The sequence below is a fragment of the Bombina bombina genome, chromosome 8, assembly GCF_027579735.1.
Source record: "Bombina bombina isolate aBomBom1 chromosome 8, aBomBom1.pri, whole genome shotgun sequence".
Classification (NCBI taxonomy): domain Eukaryota; kingdom Metazoa; phylum Chordata; class Amphibia; order Anura; family Bombinatoridae; genus Bombina; species Bombina bombina.
Window position 1 is genome coordinate 236,270,403 of NC_069506.1, and position 23,457 is coordinate 236,293,859.

Below are 23,457 nucleotides of genomic sequence, written 5' to 3' on the forward strand. Positions count from 1 at the left end.
TTTGGCCATTTTTCAGTAATAAGATTAGAATATTTAGGGAATTACTTATAAAAATACATCAGCATTTACACAATACTTTTCCAAACATAAAAATGTTATGCTCCCTTAAACAACCACATGCACCAAATCTTTAAATAAAAAAAAAAATGTATTCTAGTTGTCATGATACTACATATTAGTTGCTAAGATTTGGCAATTGAGGTGCTGTTATCAGAAATCAACACAAACGAGAAAATAAGTGAAAATGGGAAAACTCAGGAAGAATGAAAGTAAAAAAAAAAGTTTAGAACACGAGTCACAGTTCAGTGCAATAACAATTTGTTGTTTTAATTTAGTGTAGCAGGAGATGTTCAACAGTTATTTAGTAAAAATACGTACTGAATATGAAATGGCACAGACGTTTCTGTATCTCCTATTGATACTTTGGTGCGGACACTCAATCATATGCATCATGTTTGTAATCAACACTTTATTCTTGTAATTAAAGGGACATTGCAAACAAAATTGGAATGGACGCAGCTACATTTCACTTTTCAGTAGAAACATTTTTGCAATATACATCTATTGGCAAAAATACTTCTAGAGTATCTTAGAATGCGCCGTGTACCAGCATTTTAAACACAGCACTTGTTCAGAGAGTGCTTGTACCATCTGGTAATGACTCAATGTGTGTATTGATGATATAATACAAGCCCCCACTGGTGCTCTGAGCAGCTGCGATATTTACAATATTTAAAGTGTTGGTATATCTAGCTATGCTTCATATTCATGTGCAAAGAGAAATGTTTACACTAAAACAGTGATAACTTTTACTAGAAGCATGTGTATGTATATATATATATATATTGTAAATGTGTTTCTATTCAACAATGTAATTCATGTATGTGCATTTCAATTTTGAACGTGATGTCCTTTAAAAAAGGGATTGAAACGTACTATTGTCTTGCAATGTTGTTCCTTGCTATTGAGTTCAGAAGCCATTTTTATTTAAATGAATAGTTTTAGAAATATACAAAATTAATGATCACTTCTTTGTAGAAAGAAACAAAAAGGTGGCACACGGTATGAAGGCTATACCTTTATTAGGAAGAACAACATTTCAGGGCACCTGTCCCTTTCTCAATAATCACTTCTTTGTACACCGATACAAATTGGTGGATTTGAGATATCACAATTTCAACAAAAACGTCCTGTCTGGCCAGTTTACCATTGAGGAAAAGTAGGTTCTAACAAAGAATTTACATACACACCAGATAAAGAAATGTTGCCACATATTTATATACCCAACTAAAATCTATCCTCTGTCTTATGAGAATTGAATAGCCTTGTATGCCATTTAATCAAACAACTTTTAGTAACCATTCTCCATAGTCAATGATTGCAGCAGTGGCAATATCACATTTTGGTCAACATTCCGCAGTTTCATATCATCAAATAATCTCTTCTTCAGTACTCACACTGTTATTTATAAATCTTGCATTCTGTGTTATAAATGAGCTTTAGCAGATGACAAACCATGAGTACAGGACATTGCCGATGAGACTAACTGATGCCCAAACTGATTTAGAAATATATAATTTCCAAATAAGCCATCTGATCTGCATCCTTTATGACTTGCTTCCTGGGGGTGATCTGGTTTGATGTATTTGATGAGCACAGCAATATTCACATGTAACCAGTTACCAGTCATTAGCCCAATAATCTGCTGTACTCAGATAGTGCAGATGACTTCTTCACTCCATCCCATATTCGTGCAGCATAATGAAACCTGAAAACAGTAAAATTATTTATTAAACATGTCAAACAGTTTTTAAGGTTTGCCATTAGGAATATGTTTACAACATATAATATATATTACATATGCTCTAAAAAGATTAACTGACACAAAAAAGGACAGATAAAAATCAAGAATAGACAGAAAGAAGAACATTATCTAGACCACGCATAAAAAACATAATTTATGCTTACCAGATAAATTAATTTCATTCCAGATAGGGAGAGTCCACGGCTTCATTCCTTACTGTTGGGAAATAAAACACCTGGCCACCAGGAGGAGGCAAATACACCCCAGCCAAAGGCTTAAATATCCCTCTCACTTCCTCATTACCCCAGTCATTCTGCTGAGAAAACAAGGAAAAGTAGGAGAAACATCAGGGTACAAATGGTGCCATAAAAATAAGATAAATAATAGGGGGCCGCCCTTAGACGAGAAAAAATGGGCGGGGGCCGTGGACTCTCCCTATCCGGAAAGGAAACAAATTTATATGGTAAGCATAAATTATGTTTTTCTTCCTAAGATAGGGAGAGTCCACGGCTTGATTTCTTACTGTTGGGAAAACTATACCCAAGCTCCAGATGAAACTGAATGAATAACGGGAGGGAATAAAGAGGAAGAGGCGGACCCTATTCTGAAGGCACCACAGCCCAAAAACATCAAACTAGTAAAAAATTAGAAAAAGTATGTAAGGAGGACCAGGTAGCCGCCTTACAAATCTGAACCATAGAGGCCTCGTTCTTAAAGGCTCAAGAGGAAGCCACTGAACTAGTGGAATGAGCCATTATCCTCTCCTGTCTCGTAAGCTAAGCAGATAACACTCCTTAACCAAAAAGATTGGGAAGTCAAAGTAGCCCTCTGCCCCTTACGCTTTCCCGAATAGACAACAAACAAAGAGGAAGATTGTCTAAACTCCTTAGTAGTTATAAGAAAGAACTTCAAGGCGTGAACCACATCCAAATGGTGAAGTAAACGTTCCTTCAATAAAAAAGGATTAGGACACAAGGAAGGAACCACAATCTCTTGATTGATGTTGCAATCTGACACAACCTTAGGAAGAAAACCTAATTTAGTACGAAAAAACTGCCTTATCTGCATTAAAAATCAGATAAGGGGGAACTCACATCGCAAAGCAGAGATCTCAGAAACTCTGCACGCAGAACAATAGCCATTAAAAAGAGAACCTTCCAAGATAACAATTTAATGTCAACAGAATGCCGAGGCTCAAAACGGAGCCTGTTGCACAACACAAAGAACAAGATTTAGGCTCCAATTAGGAGCCCCAGATCTAAACACAGGTCTGATCCTAATCAGAGCCTTAAGAAAGGACTGCACATCTGGAGGCTCCGCCAGCCTCTTGTGCAATAAAACCGACAGGGCCGAAATCTGTCCTCTCAGGGAACTAGCAGAAAGGCACTTCTCCAGTCCATCCTGGAGAAAAGATAAGATCCTGGTAACCTTAACTCTGTGCCAGGAAAAACCACGCTCTTCACACCAGAATAAGTAGGTCCTGTACCCTTTGTGGTAGATACGCTGAATAACTGGTTTATGAGCACGAATAAGAGTATCAATGACACTCTCAGAGAAACCACTCTTTGCTAAGACAAAGTGTTCAATCTCCACGAAGTCAGCCTCAGAGAATCTAGATTTTGATGAACAAATAGACCTTGTAACAGCAGGTTTCTGCGACAAAGTAACTTCCACGGAGGAGATGAGGACATCCCCACTAGATCTGCGAACCACGTCCTTCGCAGCCACGATGGAGCAATCAGAATTACTGATACCCGCTCCTGCTTGATGCGGGCCACCACTCGAAGAAGAAGCGGTAATGGAGGAAAAAGATATATGAGTTTAAACCTCCAGGGCACTGCTAGTGCATCTATTAGATCAGCTTGGGGATCCCTTGACCTCGTACCAGGGTAGCTTGGTATTGAGACGGGACGCCATGAGATCTATCTCCGGCTTCCCCCACTGGCTGCATATCTCTGCAAAAACCATGGGATGGAGAGACCATTACCCTAGGTGGAAGGAATGCCTGCTGAGAATATCCACCTCCCAGTTGTCCACACCCGGAATGTGGATGGCTGACAGCGAACAGCTGTGGGCCTCGGCCCACTCCAGAATCCGAGATTCTTCCTTCATCACCAAGGAACTTCTCAGCCCCCACTGATGGTTGATGTAAGCAACCGCGGATATATTGTCTGATTGGAATCTGATAAACTGGGATGAATCCAGAAGTGGCCAAGCCTTCAAGGCATTGAAGATTGCCAGTAGTTCCAAAAGTGATTGGGAGGGAGGACTCCTCCTGAGTCCACAACCTCTGTGCCTTCCTGGCACCCCAAACAGCTCCCCATCCGGATAGGCTTGTGTCCGTAGTCACAATCTCCCAGGATGGTCTTAAGAAGTATGTCCCTCGGGACAGATGATCTGAACAGAGCCACCAAGAGAGTGATTCTCTCGACCGGCTGTCTAATACAATCTGTAGAGACAGATCAGAATGATCACCATTCCACTGTAAGCATGCACAGTTGTAAAGGTCTGAGACAGAACCTGACAAAAGGAATGATGTCCATGCAGGACACCATGAGACCAATCACCTCCATACACTGAGCCACAGAGGGACCCAAGGAGGTCCGGAGGGCAAGACATGTTGAAGTTAGCTTGCAACATCTCTGGTCTGTTAGAAATATCCTCATGGATATGGAGTCTATTATAGCACCCAGGAATTCCACCCTGGTACTTGGGATAAGATAACTCTTTTCCAAGTTCTTCTTCCATCCATGAGATCAAAGAAGACTAAGAAGGGACTCGGAGTATTCTTTCGTAAGACAAGATGGTGCTTGCACCAGACTATTGTCCTAGTATAGGGCTACTGTAATACCCTAAATTCTGGCAACGGCTAGAAGAGCCCCCAGAACCATAGTAAGGATTCTTGGAGCGGTAGCTAGGCCAAACAGAAGGGCAATGAACTGGAAGTGCTGGTCCAGGAATGCACAAACCTCAGGAACTGAAATTGTTCCCTGTGGATTGGAACATGAAGGTAAGCGTCCAGATCTATAGTGGTCATAAACTGGCCTTCCTGAACTAAAGGATGGACCTTATTGTCTCCATCTTCAAGGAAGGGACACTGAGAAATTTAAGCACTTTAGGTCCAGAATTGGGTGGAAAGTTCCCTCCCGAACGCACCCTAGAAAGGCATCCCTCTTTTCTTGTCTGTAGACGGGTTTGAGAGTAGGAATCTGCCCCTGGGCGGATAAGATTTGAAGCCTATCTTGTATCCCTGAGTATGACCTCCAGGACCCACAGATCCTGTACATCCCTGAATCAAGCGTCTGAAAAAAGAGACAGTCTGCCCACTACACGATCTGATCCCGGATTGGGGGCCGCACCTTTATGCCGATTTGTGTTCAGCTGGCTTCTTATTCTGCTTGGACTTATTCCAGGACTGAGCCGGCTTCCAAGTACTCTTGGCAACTCGGGTTTGGAGGAGGATTGTTGTCGTTGGGATTTGTTAGAACGAAAGGAACACAAATTAAAAGATTGTCAACCCTTAGACTTGTTCTTCTTATCTTGCGGTAGGAAGGCACCCTTGCCTCCGGTAACCATAAAAATAATGGAGTCCAGGCCTTGACCAAATAAAATCTTTCTCTTGAAGGGAAGAGAAAGGAGTCCTAACTTAGAAGTCATATCCGCAGACCAAGGATTCAACCAGAGTGCCCAGCGGCCTGGGACCGCAAAGCCAGAGGCCTTTGCATTTAGAGAAATAATTTGCATGTTCGCATCACAGATAAAAGAATTAGCAATTCTCAGAGCTTTAATTCTGTCTTAAAAGGACAGTAAACACCAGACTTTTTGTTATTTTAAAAGGTAGATAATCCCTTTATTACCCATTCCCCAATTTTGCATAACCAACACAGTTATAATAAACTTTTTACCTCTGTGATTACCTTGTATCTATGGCTCTCAAAACTGCCCCCTTATTTCAGTTCTTTTGACAGACTTGCATTTTTAGCCAATCAGTGCTTGCTCTTAGGAGCTTCACGTGCCTGAGCTCAATGTTATCTATATGAAACACATGAACTAACGCCCTCCAGTGGTGAAAAACTGTCAAAATGCATTCAGATTAAAGGAGGCCTTCAAGGTCTAAGAAATTAGCATATATACCTCCTAGATTTAGCTTTCAACTAAGAATACCAAGAGAACAAAGCAAAAGTGGCAATAAAAGTACATTGGAAAGTTGTTTAAAATTACATGCCCTATTTAAATCATGAAAGTTGTTTTTTTACTTGACTGTCCCTTTAAATATCCTTGAGGGGAGACTCCACCTCAATGAGTTCCGACAAAGAGTCGCACCAGTAGGTAGCTGCTCCGGCAACTGCTGCAACTGCAGCCTCCAGTTAAAATAAAAATCCTGTATGTTGAAACCTCTTTCTCAGAAAGGTTTCCATTTTCTTATCCATTGGCTCTCTGAACGAAGAACTATCCTCAAGAGGTATAGTAGTACGTTTAGCAAGCGTAGAGATAGCAACATCCACCTAAGGAATGGAGCCCCACAAATCCAGTTGAGAGTCTGGGCCCGGGAACAACTTTTTAAAAGTAGACGAGGGGGAAAAGGAAGATCCAATTATTTCCCATTCGTTGTTAAAAATGTTCGCCATTTTAACCGACACAGGAAAAGTCAAAGTAACTTTCCTGTCTTCATAAACTCTGTCTAATTTAGTTATCATAGGGTCTTCAGGCAGCGCGGCCTCTGGAACCTCTAACGGAAACAGAACCTCCTTTAATAAAAAAAATGCAAGTGCCCAATTTTAGACGCTAAGGACTCCGACCCAGAAAGTTCACCCTCTGAAGCTACAGAGGTTAACTCATCATTGGATAACTGGGATATAATAGCTAAATCCGACAAATATTTAGATGACTCCGGGTCAGGAGAGCTATGTTTAACCCTTCTCTTGCATTTGTTATAGCGAGGTAATGCACGGAGGGCTGCAGACACCTCCGTTTGTAACTGCGCAGCAAAGACCGCAGGAAGAAGGCCCCCTCCGGATGGAGGATTAGATGTGCTATGGGGAACTGCATGTGGAGTGGATAATGTAGCAAGGGTAGTAATCTCACGGGACGCCGAGTCCTGAGAGGTAGACTGCTCAGAGGGACTAATAGCCTTAGCAGGCTTGTCTCCCTTCTTAGACTTTATAACAGTGTTAAGGCATGTGGAACATAAATGCGTCTGTGGAAAACCACGGCCTCCTCACAATACAAACAGGTATGATTTAGTACAAAAGAAGTACCTTCAGAGTCCTCCATAGCTCAGGTTATACCCACAGAAGGACAGAAATAAAAAAAAAAAATTATATACTCCCGATGGCTGGGGCATTCACCAGACCCAGACTATTTACAGAGGAAATGCTCTCCTCAGGTTGAAGTCTTAGTCGGAATGGAGGAAATGAACATAGACCATGCTATGAAAAGTACAGCAAGTTAATAGGAGCTGTGCAACACTTTCAAAAACAAAAGTGAAACCTGTTTGTTCCAGCAAAAAACACACAGTCTATGAGTCCAGGAAAAATAAAATCAGACAAAGCAGCATGTAAATAATTAATACACTGATTAATTAACCCCAACTCTTCAATAAACCCCCCTCAGAGGATATTAACCCTGGATCCTATCAAGGTATAAAGGAGCTACACTAAAACTCCAGTCCTATCTCGAAGGGCAGATACCCTTTTTTGAGGACTCTCCGAATCTTCTGCCACTTCTCTGCCACCTCTTATAGTGACGAAAGGCAAAAAAATGACTGGGGTAATGAGGAAGTGGGAGGGATATTTAAGCCTTTGGCTGGGGTGTCTTTGCCTCCTCCTGGTGGCCAGGTGTTGTATTTCCCAACAGTAAGGAATGAAGGAAAATGGATGAAAGCAAAAAACATTGTATTTTAATTAAAGGTACACTAAACCCAATTTTTTTTTCTTTCATGATTCAGATAGAGCATGCAATTTTATGTAACTTTCTCATTTACTCTTATTAGCAAATTGTCTTCGTTCTCTTGCTATCTTTATTTGAACAGCAGTAATGAAAGCTTGGGAGCCGGCCCCATTTTTGGTTCAGCACGCTTTTCCATTATCTTAAAATGCTCAAAATTAATTGGTGAGGAAATCCTTTTCTTGAAAAAGCAAACTGTGTGTTGAAAGTAGCAAGCACAGAGATTTTAGTAAAGAAAACTAACTAAATATCAGGAAAATCTAACAATTTTTCTGATATTCTTAATAGTATCCAAAAATAGGAAATTGTTACAAAATATTGAATTTTATTTCTAAACAAATCTCACAAAGTAGATGCACGTACTTTCTAAACAGAAAGTCTTAATTAATTTTGTGAATTAAACGGACACAATTTATAATTAAAGTGAAGGTAAAGTTACCTTGACGCCGATACAGAATCCAATTCTTTGTTGAAAACAAATGGGACTTTAATTAATCCTTTTTTACAATATTACTTCCAAATCCAGTAATTTCAATTTTAATTCCCTTTTTTCCGATTTTCACAATCAACCCGTTTATTTTTATTTTGTTTCATTTTTGGGTCACGTTTTTAGAGCAGCCAGTTAAAATTCTGGCCGTTAGGCGGCCATGACCCTACGTCATCCGCCTACTCGATGTACTGCGCATGCGCTAGAGTCTATTTCTTCTTCACAGAGTACACGCGCGTTCTAGTTTCGCGCATGCGTACTTGTTCTGCTTAAGGCAGCTTGTTCTAGGTGAAGGGAGATGAGTGTGCTGAGAATCGCACATGCGCAGTTACAACGCGCTTCTGCTGTTACGTATAGAGCCGGGTGGAACACTCTATTTTAACAGCACTTTAAAATCCAGATATAGAGGTTGGGAGGAGTTTTTGACGGAACGGTAGGGAAAAATATAGATAAAAGTAAAAGATTTTTTTTTTTTAATAAAATCAAGTTAGCGATTAGCATATTCTATGTTGAAGGAATACATTGATATATTCCAATTAAATAAACTTTACCTTCCCTTTAAAGTTTCATGATTCAAATTAAGCATGCAATTCTAAAACACTTTCCAATTTACTTCTATTATCAATACCTGACCATGTGCAAGAGTTCAGAGTACAGTATATACATTTTGTGACTGGCTGTTGGCGGTCACTATAGAGGGGGCAGGCAAAATGAATAAAATGCTTGATTGAAACTCAGACTGTTATTGCACTGTCTTTTTATTACTCTTTTGTTGATTATGTCCTTTAAGAAACACCAAATGGTACACATTCAACATTGGTATCAACATCCAAAGTATCAGAATCATCTCCAAAATTTGCATAACAAAGTTTAGCCAAAAGATCAAAATTGGCATAGTGTGAAAGTTATGCAATATTTCCAGTGTACCTAATGTCAAAATTCTTATCCTAAGCATGTGCATGGCAGAGGGCAGTTTTTTAGGGGATATGAAACCCATTTTTTTTTCTTTCATGATTGAAATAGAACATGTCATTTTAAACAACTTTCCAATGTACTTCTATTATCAAATGTTCTTTGTTCTCTTGGTATCTCTTGTTGAATTGCAGGTACGTAAACATGCACGTGTCTGCAGCAGTATATGGCAGCAGTTTTGTGAAAATGTTATCAGTTTGCAAGCGCGCTGGATGGTAGCACTATTTCCTGTCACGTAGACCTACAGACACCTACATAGGTATCTCTTCAACACAGAATATCATGAGAACTAAGCAAATTTGATAATAGAAATACATTTGAAACTTTAAGATTGTTAATGGAATAAAGCCTTGCTTTTTACTTCTAATCATTAAGATCGACTCCGGACTCCTTTATCTAATTTAAGATTGTATGTTCTGTCTGAATCACTAAAGAAAAACAGAATTTATGTTTACCTGATAAATTACTTTCTCCAACGGTGTGTCCGGTCCACGGCGTCATCCTTACTTGTGGGATATTCTCTTCCCCAACAGGAAATGGCAAAGAGCCCAGCAAAGCTGGTCACATGATCCCTCCTAGGCTCCGCCTACCCCAGTCATTCGACCGACGTTAAGGAGGAATATTTGCATAGGAGAAACCATATGATACCGTGGTGACTGTAGTTAAAGAAAATAAATTATCAGACCTGATTAAAAAACCAGGGCGGGCCGTGGACCGGACACACCGTTGGAGAAAGTAATTTATCAGGTAAACATAAATTCTGTTTTCTCCAACATAGGTGTGTCCGGTCCACGGCGTCATCCTTACTTGTGGGAACCAATACCAAAGCTTTAGGACACGGATGATGGGAGGGAGCAAATCAGGTCACCTAGATGGAAGGCACCACGGCTTGCAAAACCTTTCTCCCAAAAATAGCCTCAGAAGAAGCAAAAGTATCAAACTTGTAAAATTTGGTAAAAGTGTGCAGTGAAGACCAAGTCGCTGCCCTACATATCTGATCAACAGAAGCCTCGTTCTTGAAGGCCCATGTGGAAGCCACAGCCCTAGTGGAATGAGCTGTGATTCTTTCGGGAGGCTGCCGTCCGGCAGTCTCGTAAGCCAATCTGATGATGCTTTTAATCCAAAAAGAGAGAGAGGTAGAAGTTGCTTTTTGACCTCTCCTTTTACCGGAATAAACAACAAACAAGGAAGATGTTTGTCTAAAATCCTTTGTAGCATCTAAATAGAATTTTAGAGCGCGAACAACATCCAAATTGTGCAACAAACGTTCCTTCTTCGAAACTGGTTTCGGACACAGAGAAGGTACGATAATCTCCTGGTTAATGTTTTTGTTAGAAACAACTTTTGGAAGAAAACCAGGTTTAGTACGTAAAACCACCTTATCTGCATGGAACACCAGATAAGGAGGAGAACACTGCAGAGCAGATAATTCTGAAACTCTTCTAGCAGAAGAAATTGCAACCAAAAACAAAACTTTCCAAGATAATAACTTAATATCAACGGAATGTAAGGGTTCAAACGGAACCCCCTGAAGAACTGAAAGAACTAAGTTGAGACTCCAAGGAGGAGTCAAAGGTTTGTAAACAGGCTTGATTCTAACCAGAGCCTGAACAAAGGCTTGAACATCTGGCACAGCTGCCAGCTTTTTGTGAAGTAACACAGACAAGGCAGAAATCTGTCCCTTCAGGGAACTTGCAGATAATCCTTTTTCCAATCCTTCTTGAAGGAAGGATAGAATCTTAGGAATCTTAACCTTGTCCCAAGGGAATCCTTTAGATTCACACCAACAGATATATTTTTTCCAAATTTTGTGGTAAATCTTTCTAGTTACAGGCTTTCTGGCCTGAACAAGAGTATCGATAACAGAATCTGAGAACCCTCGCTTCGATAAGATCAAGCGTTCAATCTCCAAGCAGTCAGCTGGAGTGAGACCAGATTCGGATGTTCGAACGGACCTTGAACAAGAAGGTCTCGTCTCAAAGGTAGCTTCCATGGTGGAGCCGATGACATATTCACCAGGTCTGCATACCAAGTCCTGCGTGGCCACGCAGGAGCTATCAAGATCACCGACGCCCTCTCCTGATTGATCCTGGCTACCAGCCTGGGGATGAGAGGAAACGGCGGGAATACATAAGCTAGTTTGAAGGTCCAAGGTGCTACTAGTGCATCCACTAGAGCCGCCTTGGGATCCCTGGATCTGGACCCGTAGCAAGGAACTTTGAAGTTCTGACGAGAGGCCATCAGATCCATGTCTGGAATGCCCCACAGTTGAGTGACTTGGGCAAAGATTTCCGGATGGAGTTCCCACTCCCCCGGATGCAATGTCTGACGACTCAGAAAATCCGCTTCCCAATTTTCCACTCCTGGGATGTGGATAGCAGACAGGTGGCAGGAGTGAGACTCCGCCCATAGAATGATTTTGGTCACTTCTTCCATCGCTAGGGAACTCCTTGTTCCCCCCTGATGGTTGATGTACGCAACAGTTGTCATGTTGTCTGATTGAAACCGTATGAACTTGGCCCTCGCTAGCTGAGGCCAAGCCTTGAGAGCATCGAATATCGCTCTCAGTTCCAGAATATTTATCGGTAGAAGAGATTCTTCCCGAGACCAAAGACCCTGAGCTTTCAGGGATCCCCAGACCGCGCCCCAGCCCATCAGACTGGCGTCGGTCGTGACAATGACCCACTCTGGTCTGCGGAAGGTCATCCCTTGTGACAGGTTGTCCAGGGACAGCCACCAACGGAGTGAGTCTCTGGTCCTCTGATTTACTTGTATCTTCGGAGATAAGTCTGTATAGTCCCCATTCCACTGACTGAGCATGCACAGTTGTAATGGTCTTAGATGAATGCGCGCAAAAGGAACTATGTCCATTGCCGCTACCATCAAACCTATCACTTCCATGCACTGCGCTATGGAAGGAAGAGGAACGGAATGAAGTATCCGACAAGAGTCTAGAAGTTTTGTTTTTCTGGCCTCTGTCAGAAAAATCCTCATTTCTAAGGAGTCTATTATTGTTCCCAAGAAGGGAACCCTTGTTGACGGAGATAGAGAACTCTTTTCCACGTTCACTTTCCATCCGTGAGATCTGAGAAAGGCCAGGACAATGTCCGTGTGAGCCTTTGCTTGAGGAAGGGACGACGCTTGAATCAGAATGTCGTCCAAGTAAGGTACTACAGCAATGCCCCTTGGTCTTAGTACAGCTAGAAGGGACCCTAGTACCTTTGTGAAAATCCTTGGAGCAGTGGCTAATCCGAAAGGAAGCGCCACGAACTGGTAATGCTTGTCCAGGAATGCGAACCTTAGGAACCGATGATGTTCCTTGTGGATAGGAATATGTAGATACGCATCCTTTAAATCCACCGTGGTCATGAATTGACCTTCCTGGATGGAAGGAAGAATTGTTCGAATGGTTTCCATCTTGAACGATGGAACCTTGAGAAACTTGTTTAAGATCTTGAGATCTAAGATTGGTCTGAACGTTCCCTCTTTTTTGGGAACTATGAACAGATTGGAGTAGAACCCCATCCCTTGTTCTCCTAATGGAACAGGATGAATCACTCCCATTTTTAACAGGTCTTCTACACAATGTAAGAATGCCTGTCTTTTTATGTGGTCTGAAGACAACTGAGACCTGTGGAACCTCCCCCTTGGGGGAAGCCCCTTGAATTCCAGAAGATAACCTTGGGAGACTATTTCTAGCGCCCAAGGATCCAGAACATCTCTTGCCCAAGCCTGAGCGAAGAGAGAGAGTCTGCCCCCCACCAGATCCGGTCCCGGATCGGGGGCCAACATTTCATGCTGTCTTGGTAGCAGTGGCAGGTTTCTTGGCCTGCTTTCCCTTGTTCCAGCCTTGCATTGGTCTCCAAGCTGGCTTGGCTTGGGAAGTATTACCCTCTTGCTTAGAGGACGTAGCACTTTGGGCTGGTCCGTTTCTACGAAAGGGACGAAAATTAGGTTTATTTTTGGCCTTGAAAGGCCGATCCTGAGGAAGGGCGTGGCCCTTACCCCCAGTGATATCAGAGATAATCTCTTTCAAGTCAGGGCCAAACAGCGTTTTCCCCTTGAAAGGAATGTTAAGTAGCTTGTTCTTGGAAGACGCATCAGCTGACCAAGATTTCAACCAAAGCGCTCTGCGCGCCACAATAGCAAACCCAGAATTCTTAGCCGCTAACCTAGCCAATTGCAAAGTGGCGTCTAGGGTGAAAGAATTAGCCAATTTGAGAGCATTGATTCTGTCCATAATCTCCTCATAAGGAGGAGAATCACTATCGACCGCCTTTACCAGCTCATCGAACCAGAAACACGCGGCTGTAGCGACAGGGACAATGCATGAAATTGGTTGTAGAAGGTAACCCTGCTGAACAAACATCTTTTTAAGTAAACCTTCTAATTTTTTATCCATAGGATCTTTGAAAGCACAACTATCTCCTATGGGTATAGTGGTGCGTTTGTTTAAAGTGGAAACCGCTCCCTCGACCTTGGGGACTGTCTGCCATAAGTCCTTTCTGGGGTCGACCATAGGAAACAATTTTTTAAATATGGGGGGAGGGACGAAAGGAATACCGGGCCTTTCCCATTCTTTATTTACAATGTCCGCCACCCGCTTGGGTATAGGAAAAGCTTCTGGGAGCCCCGGGACCTCTAGGAACTTGTCCATTTTACATAGTTTCTCTGGGATGACCAAATTGTCACAATCATCCAGAGTGGATAATACCTCCTTAAGCAGAGCGCGGAGATGTTCCAACTTAAATTTAAACGTAATCACATCAGGTTCAGCTTGTTGAGAAATGTTCCCTGAATCAGTAATTTCTCCCTCAGACAAAACCTCCCTGGCCCCATCAGACTGGTTTAGGGGCCCTTCAGAACCATTATTATCAGCGTCGTCATGCTCTTCAGTATCTAAAACAGAGCAGTCGCGCTTACGCTGATAAGTGTGCATTTTGGCTAAAATGTTTTTGACAGAATTATCCATTACAGCCGTTAATTGTTGCATAGTAAGGAGTATTGGCGCACTAGATGTACTAGGGGCCTCCTGAGTGGGCAAGACTCGTGTAGACGAAGGAGGGAATGATGCAGTACCATGCTTACTCCCCTCGCTTGAGGAATCATCTTGGGCATCATTGTCATTGTCACATAAATCACATATATTTAAATGAGAAGGAACTCTGTCTTCCCCACATTCAGAACACAGTCTATCTGGTAGTTCAGACATGTTAAACAGGCATAAACTTGATAACAAAGTACAAAAAACGTTTTAAAATAAAACCGTTACTGTCACTTTAAATTTTAAACTGAACACACTTTATTACTGCAATTGCGAAAAAATATGAAGGAATTGTTCAAAATTCACCAAAATTTCACCACAGTGTCTTAAAGCCTTAAAAGTATTGCACAACAAATTTGGAAGCTTTAACCCTTAAAATAACGGAACCGGAGCCGTTTTTAACTTTAACCCCTTTACAGTCCCTGGTATCTGCTTTGCTGAGACCCAACCAAGCCCAAAGGGGAATACGATACCAAATGACACCTTCAGAAAGTCTTTTCTATGTATCAGAGCTCCTCACACATGCGACTGCATGTCATGCCTCTCAAAAACAAGTGCGCAACACCGGCGCGAAAATGAGACTCTGCCTATGATTTGGGAAAGCCCCTAAAGAATAAGGTGTCTAAAACAGTGCCTGCCGATATAAACTTATCAAAATACCCAGATTAAATGATTCCTCAAGGCTAAATATGTGTTAATAATGAATCGATTTAGCCCAGAAAAAGTCTACAGTCTTAATAAGCCCTTGTGAAGCCCTTATTTACTATCTTAATAAACATGGCTTACCGGATCCCATAGGGAAAATGACAGCTTCCAGCATTACATCGTCTTGTTAGAATGTGTCATACCTCAAGCAGCAAGAGACTGCTCACTGTTCCCCCAACTGAAGTTAATTCCTCTCAACAGTCCTGTGTGGAACAGCCATGGATTTTAGTAACGGTTGCTAAAATCATTTTCCTCATACAAACAGAAATCTTCATCTCTTTTCTGTTTCTGAGTAAATAGTACATACCAGCACTATTTTAAAATAACAAACTCTTGATTGAATAATAAAAACTACAGTTAAACACTAAAAAACTCTAAGCCATCTCCGTGGAGATGTTGCCTGTACAACGGCAAAGAGAATGACTGGGGTAGGCGGAGCCTAGGAGGGATCATGTGACCAGCTTTGCTGGGCTCTTTGCCATTTCCTGTTGGGGAAGAGAATATCCCACAAGTAAGGATGACGCCGTGGACCGGACACACCTATGTTGGAGAAAAACTTGGTTGAATGCGCTTTTAATAAAAGGGGAAGTGTCCAACTATCCATTCCCACTAGAGGATGAGGGTCTCATTGGTGAGGATTAGCTAAGTGAGCTAAAATAAATCTTTTGGCAAGAACAAGGTTAAGCTGTTTAATTTGATTGTCACCTGACAGGAAGTGCATATTTTGTGCTGGGTAAAAACAAAAGGCATTTTGCAAATACCCTGTTTTACATGAGACACAGAAAAGACTTGAAATATTGAATAGTATAAGTGTACAAGCCTTGCCCTAAAAGCACAGAGATAATTACAGAATGCCACTTGTGTATGACATTATTGTAAAGCCTTCATGCCAAAAATGTAACAACCTTATTATTTCACAAACACATCATATCTGAAAGCAAAACCAACATGAGGGAGGTACCTTTTAACAAAGCAACACAGCTTCCATAGCTACATTACACAATTGTGCAAACACTTTCTTTTTTTGGTGCTTTATAAATTAAGTCACTAAATTTTTCTCGTTTATCATTAATATTAAAGCAAATCACAGCGCACAAATCATTAAGCCAGTTAATTTACTTCTTACCAGTTCTTTTCAGTCAGAATAGTATGTGATAACTGGGGTCTTGACATAGACATGATTTGGCTTCTGAGTCTGCTTATGAGGGACTGAAAACTGGGATGTCCTTTGTAGCCAGGGAGTAGGGAGAAAAGTGGAATTCCACCTGAACCTAGCAAATAAAAAACAGACAAGAACAATAAAAAATAAAAATCATCATCTGCAAAACAGTGATATCAACCCATGCTTGGGTCTGTGTCACTTCTTAAAGGCACAAAGAAATGTAACCCAATAAACTGCCACATTTAAAAAAAAGAGACATTATTATTACACACACGTACATACATATATATATATATATATACACACACACACACACACACACACATATATATATATATACACACATATACATACACACATACATATATACATACATATATACACACACACACGCAAACACAACACATACATACAAACAAATACATTCATAGTATACATCAAAAATTAAACACTGCATTGCACACAAAATAAATGTATTTAAATAATTTAAAACTTAGGTATTCTTAGCTTGTGTTTAGAAAAGTCCCATGAGTATTGTTTATCCCATCTCATTTGCGGTGACCAATAAGAAACATTTATAAATGAGCTGCTGCACTGTAATCACTACACAGCATTTAGTTACGTCAGGGGTTCTAGGTCTGTGGGATGCACTTTCTCTGGTAACAGCGGAAAACCTACAGTTGCCAGAGTTACATTACACAATAAGCAGACAATATAAATAATAGAAGTACATTACAAAGTTTTCCTTTCTTTTTAAATTAAAGATTTTATGGAGATTTAAATAATTATGGTTTGTTTAATGTCCCTTTAATATCAAGCTGTGTTCTGATCTTCTCATAATATTACTCCCTGGGGGAATCTTTTCAGCACTAGCAAATAAACGTTATACCTGCCCTAGAGATGGTCTCATCGCTGTCGCTTTCCATGGTTGGGATGAGAAACAAATTCACCTCAGATTCAAGAAAATCATATGGCAGCCCTGGGAATATGTTACAATCCAACATAGAGAGGGTGCCTGTGAGACAAGAATAAATACAACTGAGTATGATGCAATTTTCTTTGATCCAGGAACACATTTTGTTTCAATTTAAGGAGACTCCAAAGTACAATTATTTTTTCTTCAATGCAGTATACATGTGTAAATCTAATGAGATGTCCCAGTCTGGGACCTCAATTCTCCCTCTATTAACCTCTTAAGGACAGTCAACACATCATACTAAGAGATTAAATAGCACAGTCTCGGCACTGTCTAGCACAATATGAGTTGCAGAGGGCGCTCTGCTATACATCATCACAGCTGGTGAGCAGATCAACTCGAGCTCTAAGCAATTTATACAGCATCAAGGTCCTATTAAAAAGGGACATGAAACCCCAAATGTTTCTATCATGAATTAGATAGAGCACACAATTAAAAAAATCTTTCTAATTTACTTCTATCATCAAATTTGCTTTATTCTCTTGGTATCCTTAGTTGTAGCAATGCACTACTGGGAGCTAGATGAACACATAGGGCAAGCCAATGACAAGAGGCTTTTATGTGCCGCTGCCAATCAACAGCTAGCTCCCAGTAGTGCACTGCTGCTCATGAGCCTACCTAGGCATGCTTTTCAACAAAGGATTCCAAGAGAACAAAGCAAGTTCGATAATAGAATTAAAATTGGAAAGTTTCATGCCCTTTTAAGTTTGGGCTGTGGATAGATCTTAAAACTGGAGATTTTGGAATTTAAAATGAAAAGGTAAAGTAACCATTTTAAACACTTGGCTACATGTAGGTGTAACGGGACTTGTACAATTTAATTAAATAAAATGTTACAGTATATGGTCCTTTTAACTTGTTTATGTGTTCCTTCACCCTCTGGAATATAAGGATGGGATTGCTTATCCTGGCAAATGATGAATATATAAAAAGTGTGTGAATAGACACAGAGGAGCATATACAGTAAAGAAGACAATCTTCCTCCCTAGCAATCTGCATTATTCTGCAATTAAACTTCTTGATGATATGTTCAGTAATTTGGCATTTCCAGAAACGGTTGCATAACAAAAGTCTCATTCATGCACATGCACCTCATGCACATGCACCTCATGCTTTCATCTGATTTAGAACATATTGAAAATGTTTTAATGTATCTGTACCTTTGTATCTCAGGTGCGAATGCAGCATAAGCTTGTCAATGACAGTGTGCATCTGCTTCAGATTACGTGGACAGAAATCTTCACGTTTTGCTTTATTCTGAAGGAAAACTGTAAGGAGCACAACGTTGTTACATTAGGGATCTTGACAGCAAAGGCAATTAGTTGGCAATACAAGAGCATAATGTGTATACAGTTATAGGTGTCAGTTGTCCCAAAGAAGAAATAACGTAGTGGAACAGACACAAACTAAAATGTGCTAAGAAGGGCAGGCCTTTATATGGTTCTAGCTCAAGTGGGATTTATTGCTAAAGTGACAGAGTAGTCGAAACTGAAATATACATCACTGAGGAATATGTTGCCACTTTTTAAATAAAGTATAATACCAATAATAATAATAAAATTAGCATAAGCATCAATCTTAAAAGAAAATGTATGCTTACCTGATAAATGTATTTCTTTCTGGACACTGAGTCCACGGATCATCATAATTACTGTTGGGAATATCACTCCTGGCCAGCAGGAGGAGGCAAAAAACACCACAGCAAAGCTGTTAAATACCACTCCCTTACCCACAACTCCCAGTCATTCGACCAAAGGGAAAGGAGAAAGGAAGTAAAATAAGGTGCAGAGGTGCCTGAGGTTTATAGAAAAATAAACTGTCTGGAACAAAAAAAAACAGGGCGGGCCGTGGACTCACCATGTCAAGAAATAAAAAAAATTATCATGTAAGCATACATTTTCTTTTCTTTCTAATGACACGTTGAGTCCACGGATTATCATAATTACTGTTGGGAACCAATACCCAAGACAGAGGACACGGATAAGGGAGGGACAAGACAGTGAACCTAAACAGAAGGCACCACTGCTTGAAGAACCTTTCTCCCAAAAGAAGCCTCAGCTGAAGAAAAAGTATCAAACTTGTAAAATTTAGAAAAAGTGTGTAAAGATGACCAAGTGGCAGCCTTGCAAATCTGTTCCACAGAAGCCTCATTTTAAGAAGAAACAGCCCTTGTGGAATGAGCCGTGATTTTCTCAGGAGGCTGCTGTCCAGCAGTCTCATATGCCAAGTGAATAACATTCCTCAGCCAACAAGAAAGAGAAGTGGCCGTAGCTTTCTGACCCTTGCGCTTCCCGGAAAACACAACAAGCAAAGAGGAAGACTGGCGAAAAAATCCTTAGTCGCCTGCAAATAATATTTCAAAGCCCGAACCACATCCAGGTTGTGCAACAAACGCTTCTTATGAGAAGAAGGATTAGGACACAAAGAAGGAACAACAATTTCTTGATTAATATTCCAATCCGAAACCACTTTTTGAAGGAAACCTAAGGCAGTACGCAGGACTACCTTATCAGAATGAAAAATAAGGTAAGGAGATTCACACTGCAACGCTAAAATATCTGAAACTCTTCGAGCCGAAGAAATAGCAACTAAAAACAAAACCTTCCAGGATAACATCTTAATATCCAAATAATGCATAGGCTCAAACAGAGCCTGTTGAAGAACTCTAAGAACCAAATTAAGACTCCAAGGAGGAGTAACAAACTTAAACATAAGCCAGATTCTAACCAGGGCCTGACAAAAAGATTGAACATCTGGCACATCCACCAGACACTTGTGTAACAAAATAGATAAAGCAGAAATTTGACCCTTCAAGGTACTTGCAGATAAACCTTTCTCCAGACCCTCCTGGAGAAAAGACAAAATCCTAGGAATCCTAACTCTACTCCAAGAGAACCCTCTGCAATTCACACCAATACAGATATTTACGCCATATCTTATAGTAAATCTTTCTAGTTACAGGCTTATGAGCCTGAATCAGTGTCTCAATGACCGACTCAGAAAACGCCTGCTTAGACAATATCAAGCGTTTAATCTCCAAGCAGTCAGTTTCAGAGAAACAAGATTTGGATGAAGGATGGGACCCTGAAGTAGAAGGTCCTTCCTCAATGGAAGTCTCCAAGGTGGAAGAGATGACATCTCCACCAGATCTGCATACCAGATTCTGTGAGGCCATGTCAGAGCGATGAGAATCGCTGATTCCCTCTCCTGTCTGATCCGAGCAATGACCCGAGGAAGAAGAGCAAACAGAGGAAACACGTATACCAGACTGAACTTCCAAAGAACTGCCAGAGCATCTATCAGTATGGCCTGAGGATCCCTTGACCTCGACCCGTACCTCTGGAGCTTGGCATTCTGATGAGATGCCATGAGATCCAACTCCGGCTGCACCCATCTGAGAATCAAGCTGGAAAACACCTCCGGATGAAGTTCCCACTCCCCCGGATGAAAAGTCTGTCTGCTAAGAAAATCCGCTTCCCAATTGTCCACCCCTGGAATGTGGATCGCAGACAGACAGCAGTTGTGAGCCTCTGCCCACTGAATAATCTTGGCTACCTCTGTCATGGCCAAGGAACTCCAAGTTCCTCCCTGATGTTTGATGTAAGACACTGACATGTTGTCTGACTGAAACCTGATAAACTGGGCTGAAGCTAACTGAGGCCAGGCCAGAAGAGCATTGAAGATTGCCCTCAGCTCTAGGATATTTATGGGAAGAACCGACTCCTCCCGAGTCCATAAACCCTGAGCCTTTAACGAACCCCAGACAGCTCCCCATCCCAGCAGACTGGCATCCATGGTCAAGATCACCCAGGTACTGTAGGCCTGTGAAAACAGGTTTCCTGGAAGAGAAGATCTTGAGACAACCACCATGGAAGAGAATCTCTTGTTGCCTGATCCAGAACAATTTGGGGAGACAAATCTGCATAATCCCCATTCCATTGACTGAGCATGCATAACTGCAGAGGCCTGAGATGGAACCGAGCAAACGGAATGATGTCCATGGCTGACACCATCAGACCAATTACCTCCATACACTGGGCCACTGATGGCCGAGGAGAGGACTTAAGAGCAAGACAAGAATTGAAGATCTTTGTTCTTCTGACTTCTGTCAGAAATATCTTCATCTCTAAAGAATCTATTATGGTTCCCAAGAATACCACCCTTGTAGCTGGAACCAAGGAACTTTTTCCTAAATTCACCTTCCATCCGTGGGAGCGCAGAAAAGACAACAACAACAACTCTGTGTGGAAGTTTGCTTGTTGAATAGATGAAGCCTGAAGTAGAATATCGTCCAGATAAGGCGCCACTGCAACAACCCGCAACAGGAACACCGCCAACAACGCTCCCTGGACCTTTGAGAAAATTCTGGGAGTCGTTGCAAGACCAAAAGGAAGGGCCACAAACTGAAAGTGACTGTCTAGAAACGCGAACCTCAGAAACTTGTGATGATCCTTGTGGATGGGAATATGTAGATATGCATCCTTTAAATCCACTGTGGTCATAAATTGACCCTCCGGAACCAAAGGAAGAATGGAACGAATAGTGTCCATCTTGAAAGATGGAACTTTGAGGAACTTGTTTACGCTCTTGAGATCTAAAATAGGTCTGAAATTTCCCTCCTTTTTGGGAACTACAAACAGATTGGAATAGAACCCCAAGATCCTGCTCCTGTATTGGGACAGGAACTATCACTCCCAGGTCAGAAAGGTCCTGGACACAACGTAAGAACGCCTCTCTCTTTATCTGGTCTACCAGTAATCTTGAGAGAAGAAACCTGCCCCTGGGTGGAAATGTTTTGAACTCCAATTTGTACCCCTGGGAAACGATGTCAACCGCCCAGGGACCCGGAACATCCAGAACCCAGGCTTGAGAGAAAAAGGAAAGTCTGCCCCTACAAGATCCGCTCCCGGATTGGGGGCAGACCCTTCATGCTGACTTTGAGTCAGTAACAGGCTTCTTAGACTGCTTCCCCTTGTTCCAAGACTGATTGGACTTCCAGGAGGACTTGGACTGTACCTGCTTGGATGAGGTGGCGGAAGGCTTACCTGAGAAGTTTCGAAAGGAACAAAAATTACTGATGCCCTTTCTGCTTATTTCTCTTATCCTGTGGGAGAGAATGACCCTTTCTTCCCGTAATATCTGAAATAATTTCAGCCAAACCAGGCCCAAACAAGTTCTTACCCTTGTAAGGAATCGACAAAAGCTTAGACTTAGATGACACATCCGTAGACCAAGACTTTAACCACAAAGCTCTGCGTGCCAGAACAGCAAAACCAGAAATCTTTGCTCCCAACTTAATGACCTGTAAGGAAGCATCCTTAATAAAGGAATTGGCCCATTTCAAAGTCCTAACCCTATCCTGAATCTCTTCAAGAGGAGTATCAGACTGAATAGAATCAGACAACGTATCAAACCAGTAAGCTGCCGCACTAGTAACCGTAGCAATACACACCCCAGGCTGCCATTGCAAACCCTGGTAAACATACATCCTTTTGAGTAACGCCTCCAACTTCTTATCCATAGGATCCTTAAAAGAACAAACATCCTTTATGGGAATAGTGGTTCTCTTAGCCAAAGTGGAAACTGCTCCTTCCACCTTGGGAACCGTCTGCCAAGACTCCTTAACAGAATCGGCTATTGGAAACATCTTCTTGAAGATTGGAGAAGGGGAAAAAGAAATCCCAGGTCTCTCCCACTCCTGTGCAATAATCTCTGAAGCACGGTCAGGAACAGGAAACACCTCCACTGCGGAAGGAACATCAAAGTATTTATTCAGCTTACTAGACTTCTTACTTCTTAGGAGTGACAATAACAGTCGAGTCAGAGTCATCCAAAGTAGCCAAAACCTCCTTAAGTAAAACATGAAGGTGCTCTAGCTTAAACCTGAAGGATACAACCTCAGCATCAGAAGGAGGAGTAACACTATCTGAATCTGAAACTTCACCCTCAGATGCAACCGAAGAATCATCCTCCTCAGACCTCTGAGAAGAAACCTTCGGAACAGACACAACTGAATCAGAAACCCTACTTACTGACTCCTTAAATTTCCTCTTGTGCTGTCCCTGAAGTACAGGAAAAAACGAAAGCGCATCCGTTACCGCAGAAGATATCTGGGTAGCAATTAACGTAAGCCCAACCGGAGTATGAGATGAAGCGCAGGGCACTGTGGACAACAAAGTTTGGAACACTTGAGGAGAAAGCAGCAGCATCTCTTGATCAGGAGACCCCTGAACAGCATTCGCCTTAGCTAATGGTACATCATGATCAAAAAGTCTATCCCTGTAATGTAAAGCTCCATCAATACAAGAGGGACAAAAAGGAACTGGTGGAATCAAAACACAGGCTACATGTAACATTTTGC

General features: G+C 41.5%; 1 protein-coding gene across 4 annotated transcripts in view; it reads right to left on the reverse strand.

The window, feature by feature from the left end:
- Positions 1–1,065: 1,065 nt before the first annotated feature.
- The window catches only part of SMG9 (SMG9 nonsense mediated mRNA decay factor), a 169,364-nt gene continuing 146,972 nt past the window's right edge, over positions 1,066–23,457 (reverse strand). For all 4 annotated transcript variants that reach the window (XM_053691213.1, XM_053691214.1, XM_053691212.1 and 1 more), the window contains 4 exons: positions 18,257–18,364; positions 17,010–17,135; positions 16,085–16,229; positions 1,066–1,768 (listed from right to left, as the gene is read on the reverse strand). In XM_053691213.1, the coding sequence (XP_053547188.1) occupies positions 1,690–1,768; positions 16,085–16,229; positions 17,010–17,135; positions 18,257–18,364 (458 nt within the window). In that variant the 3' untranslated portion in view covers positions 1,066–1,689. The remainder of the gene's footprint in view (positions 1,769–16,084; positions 16,230–17,009; positions 17,136–18,256; positions 18,365–23,457) is intronic.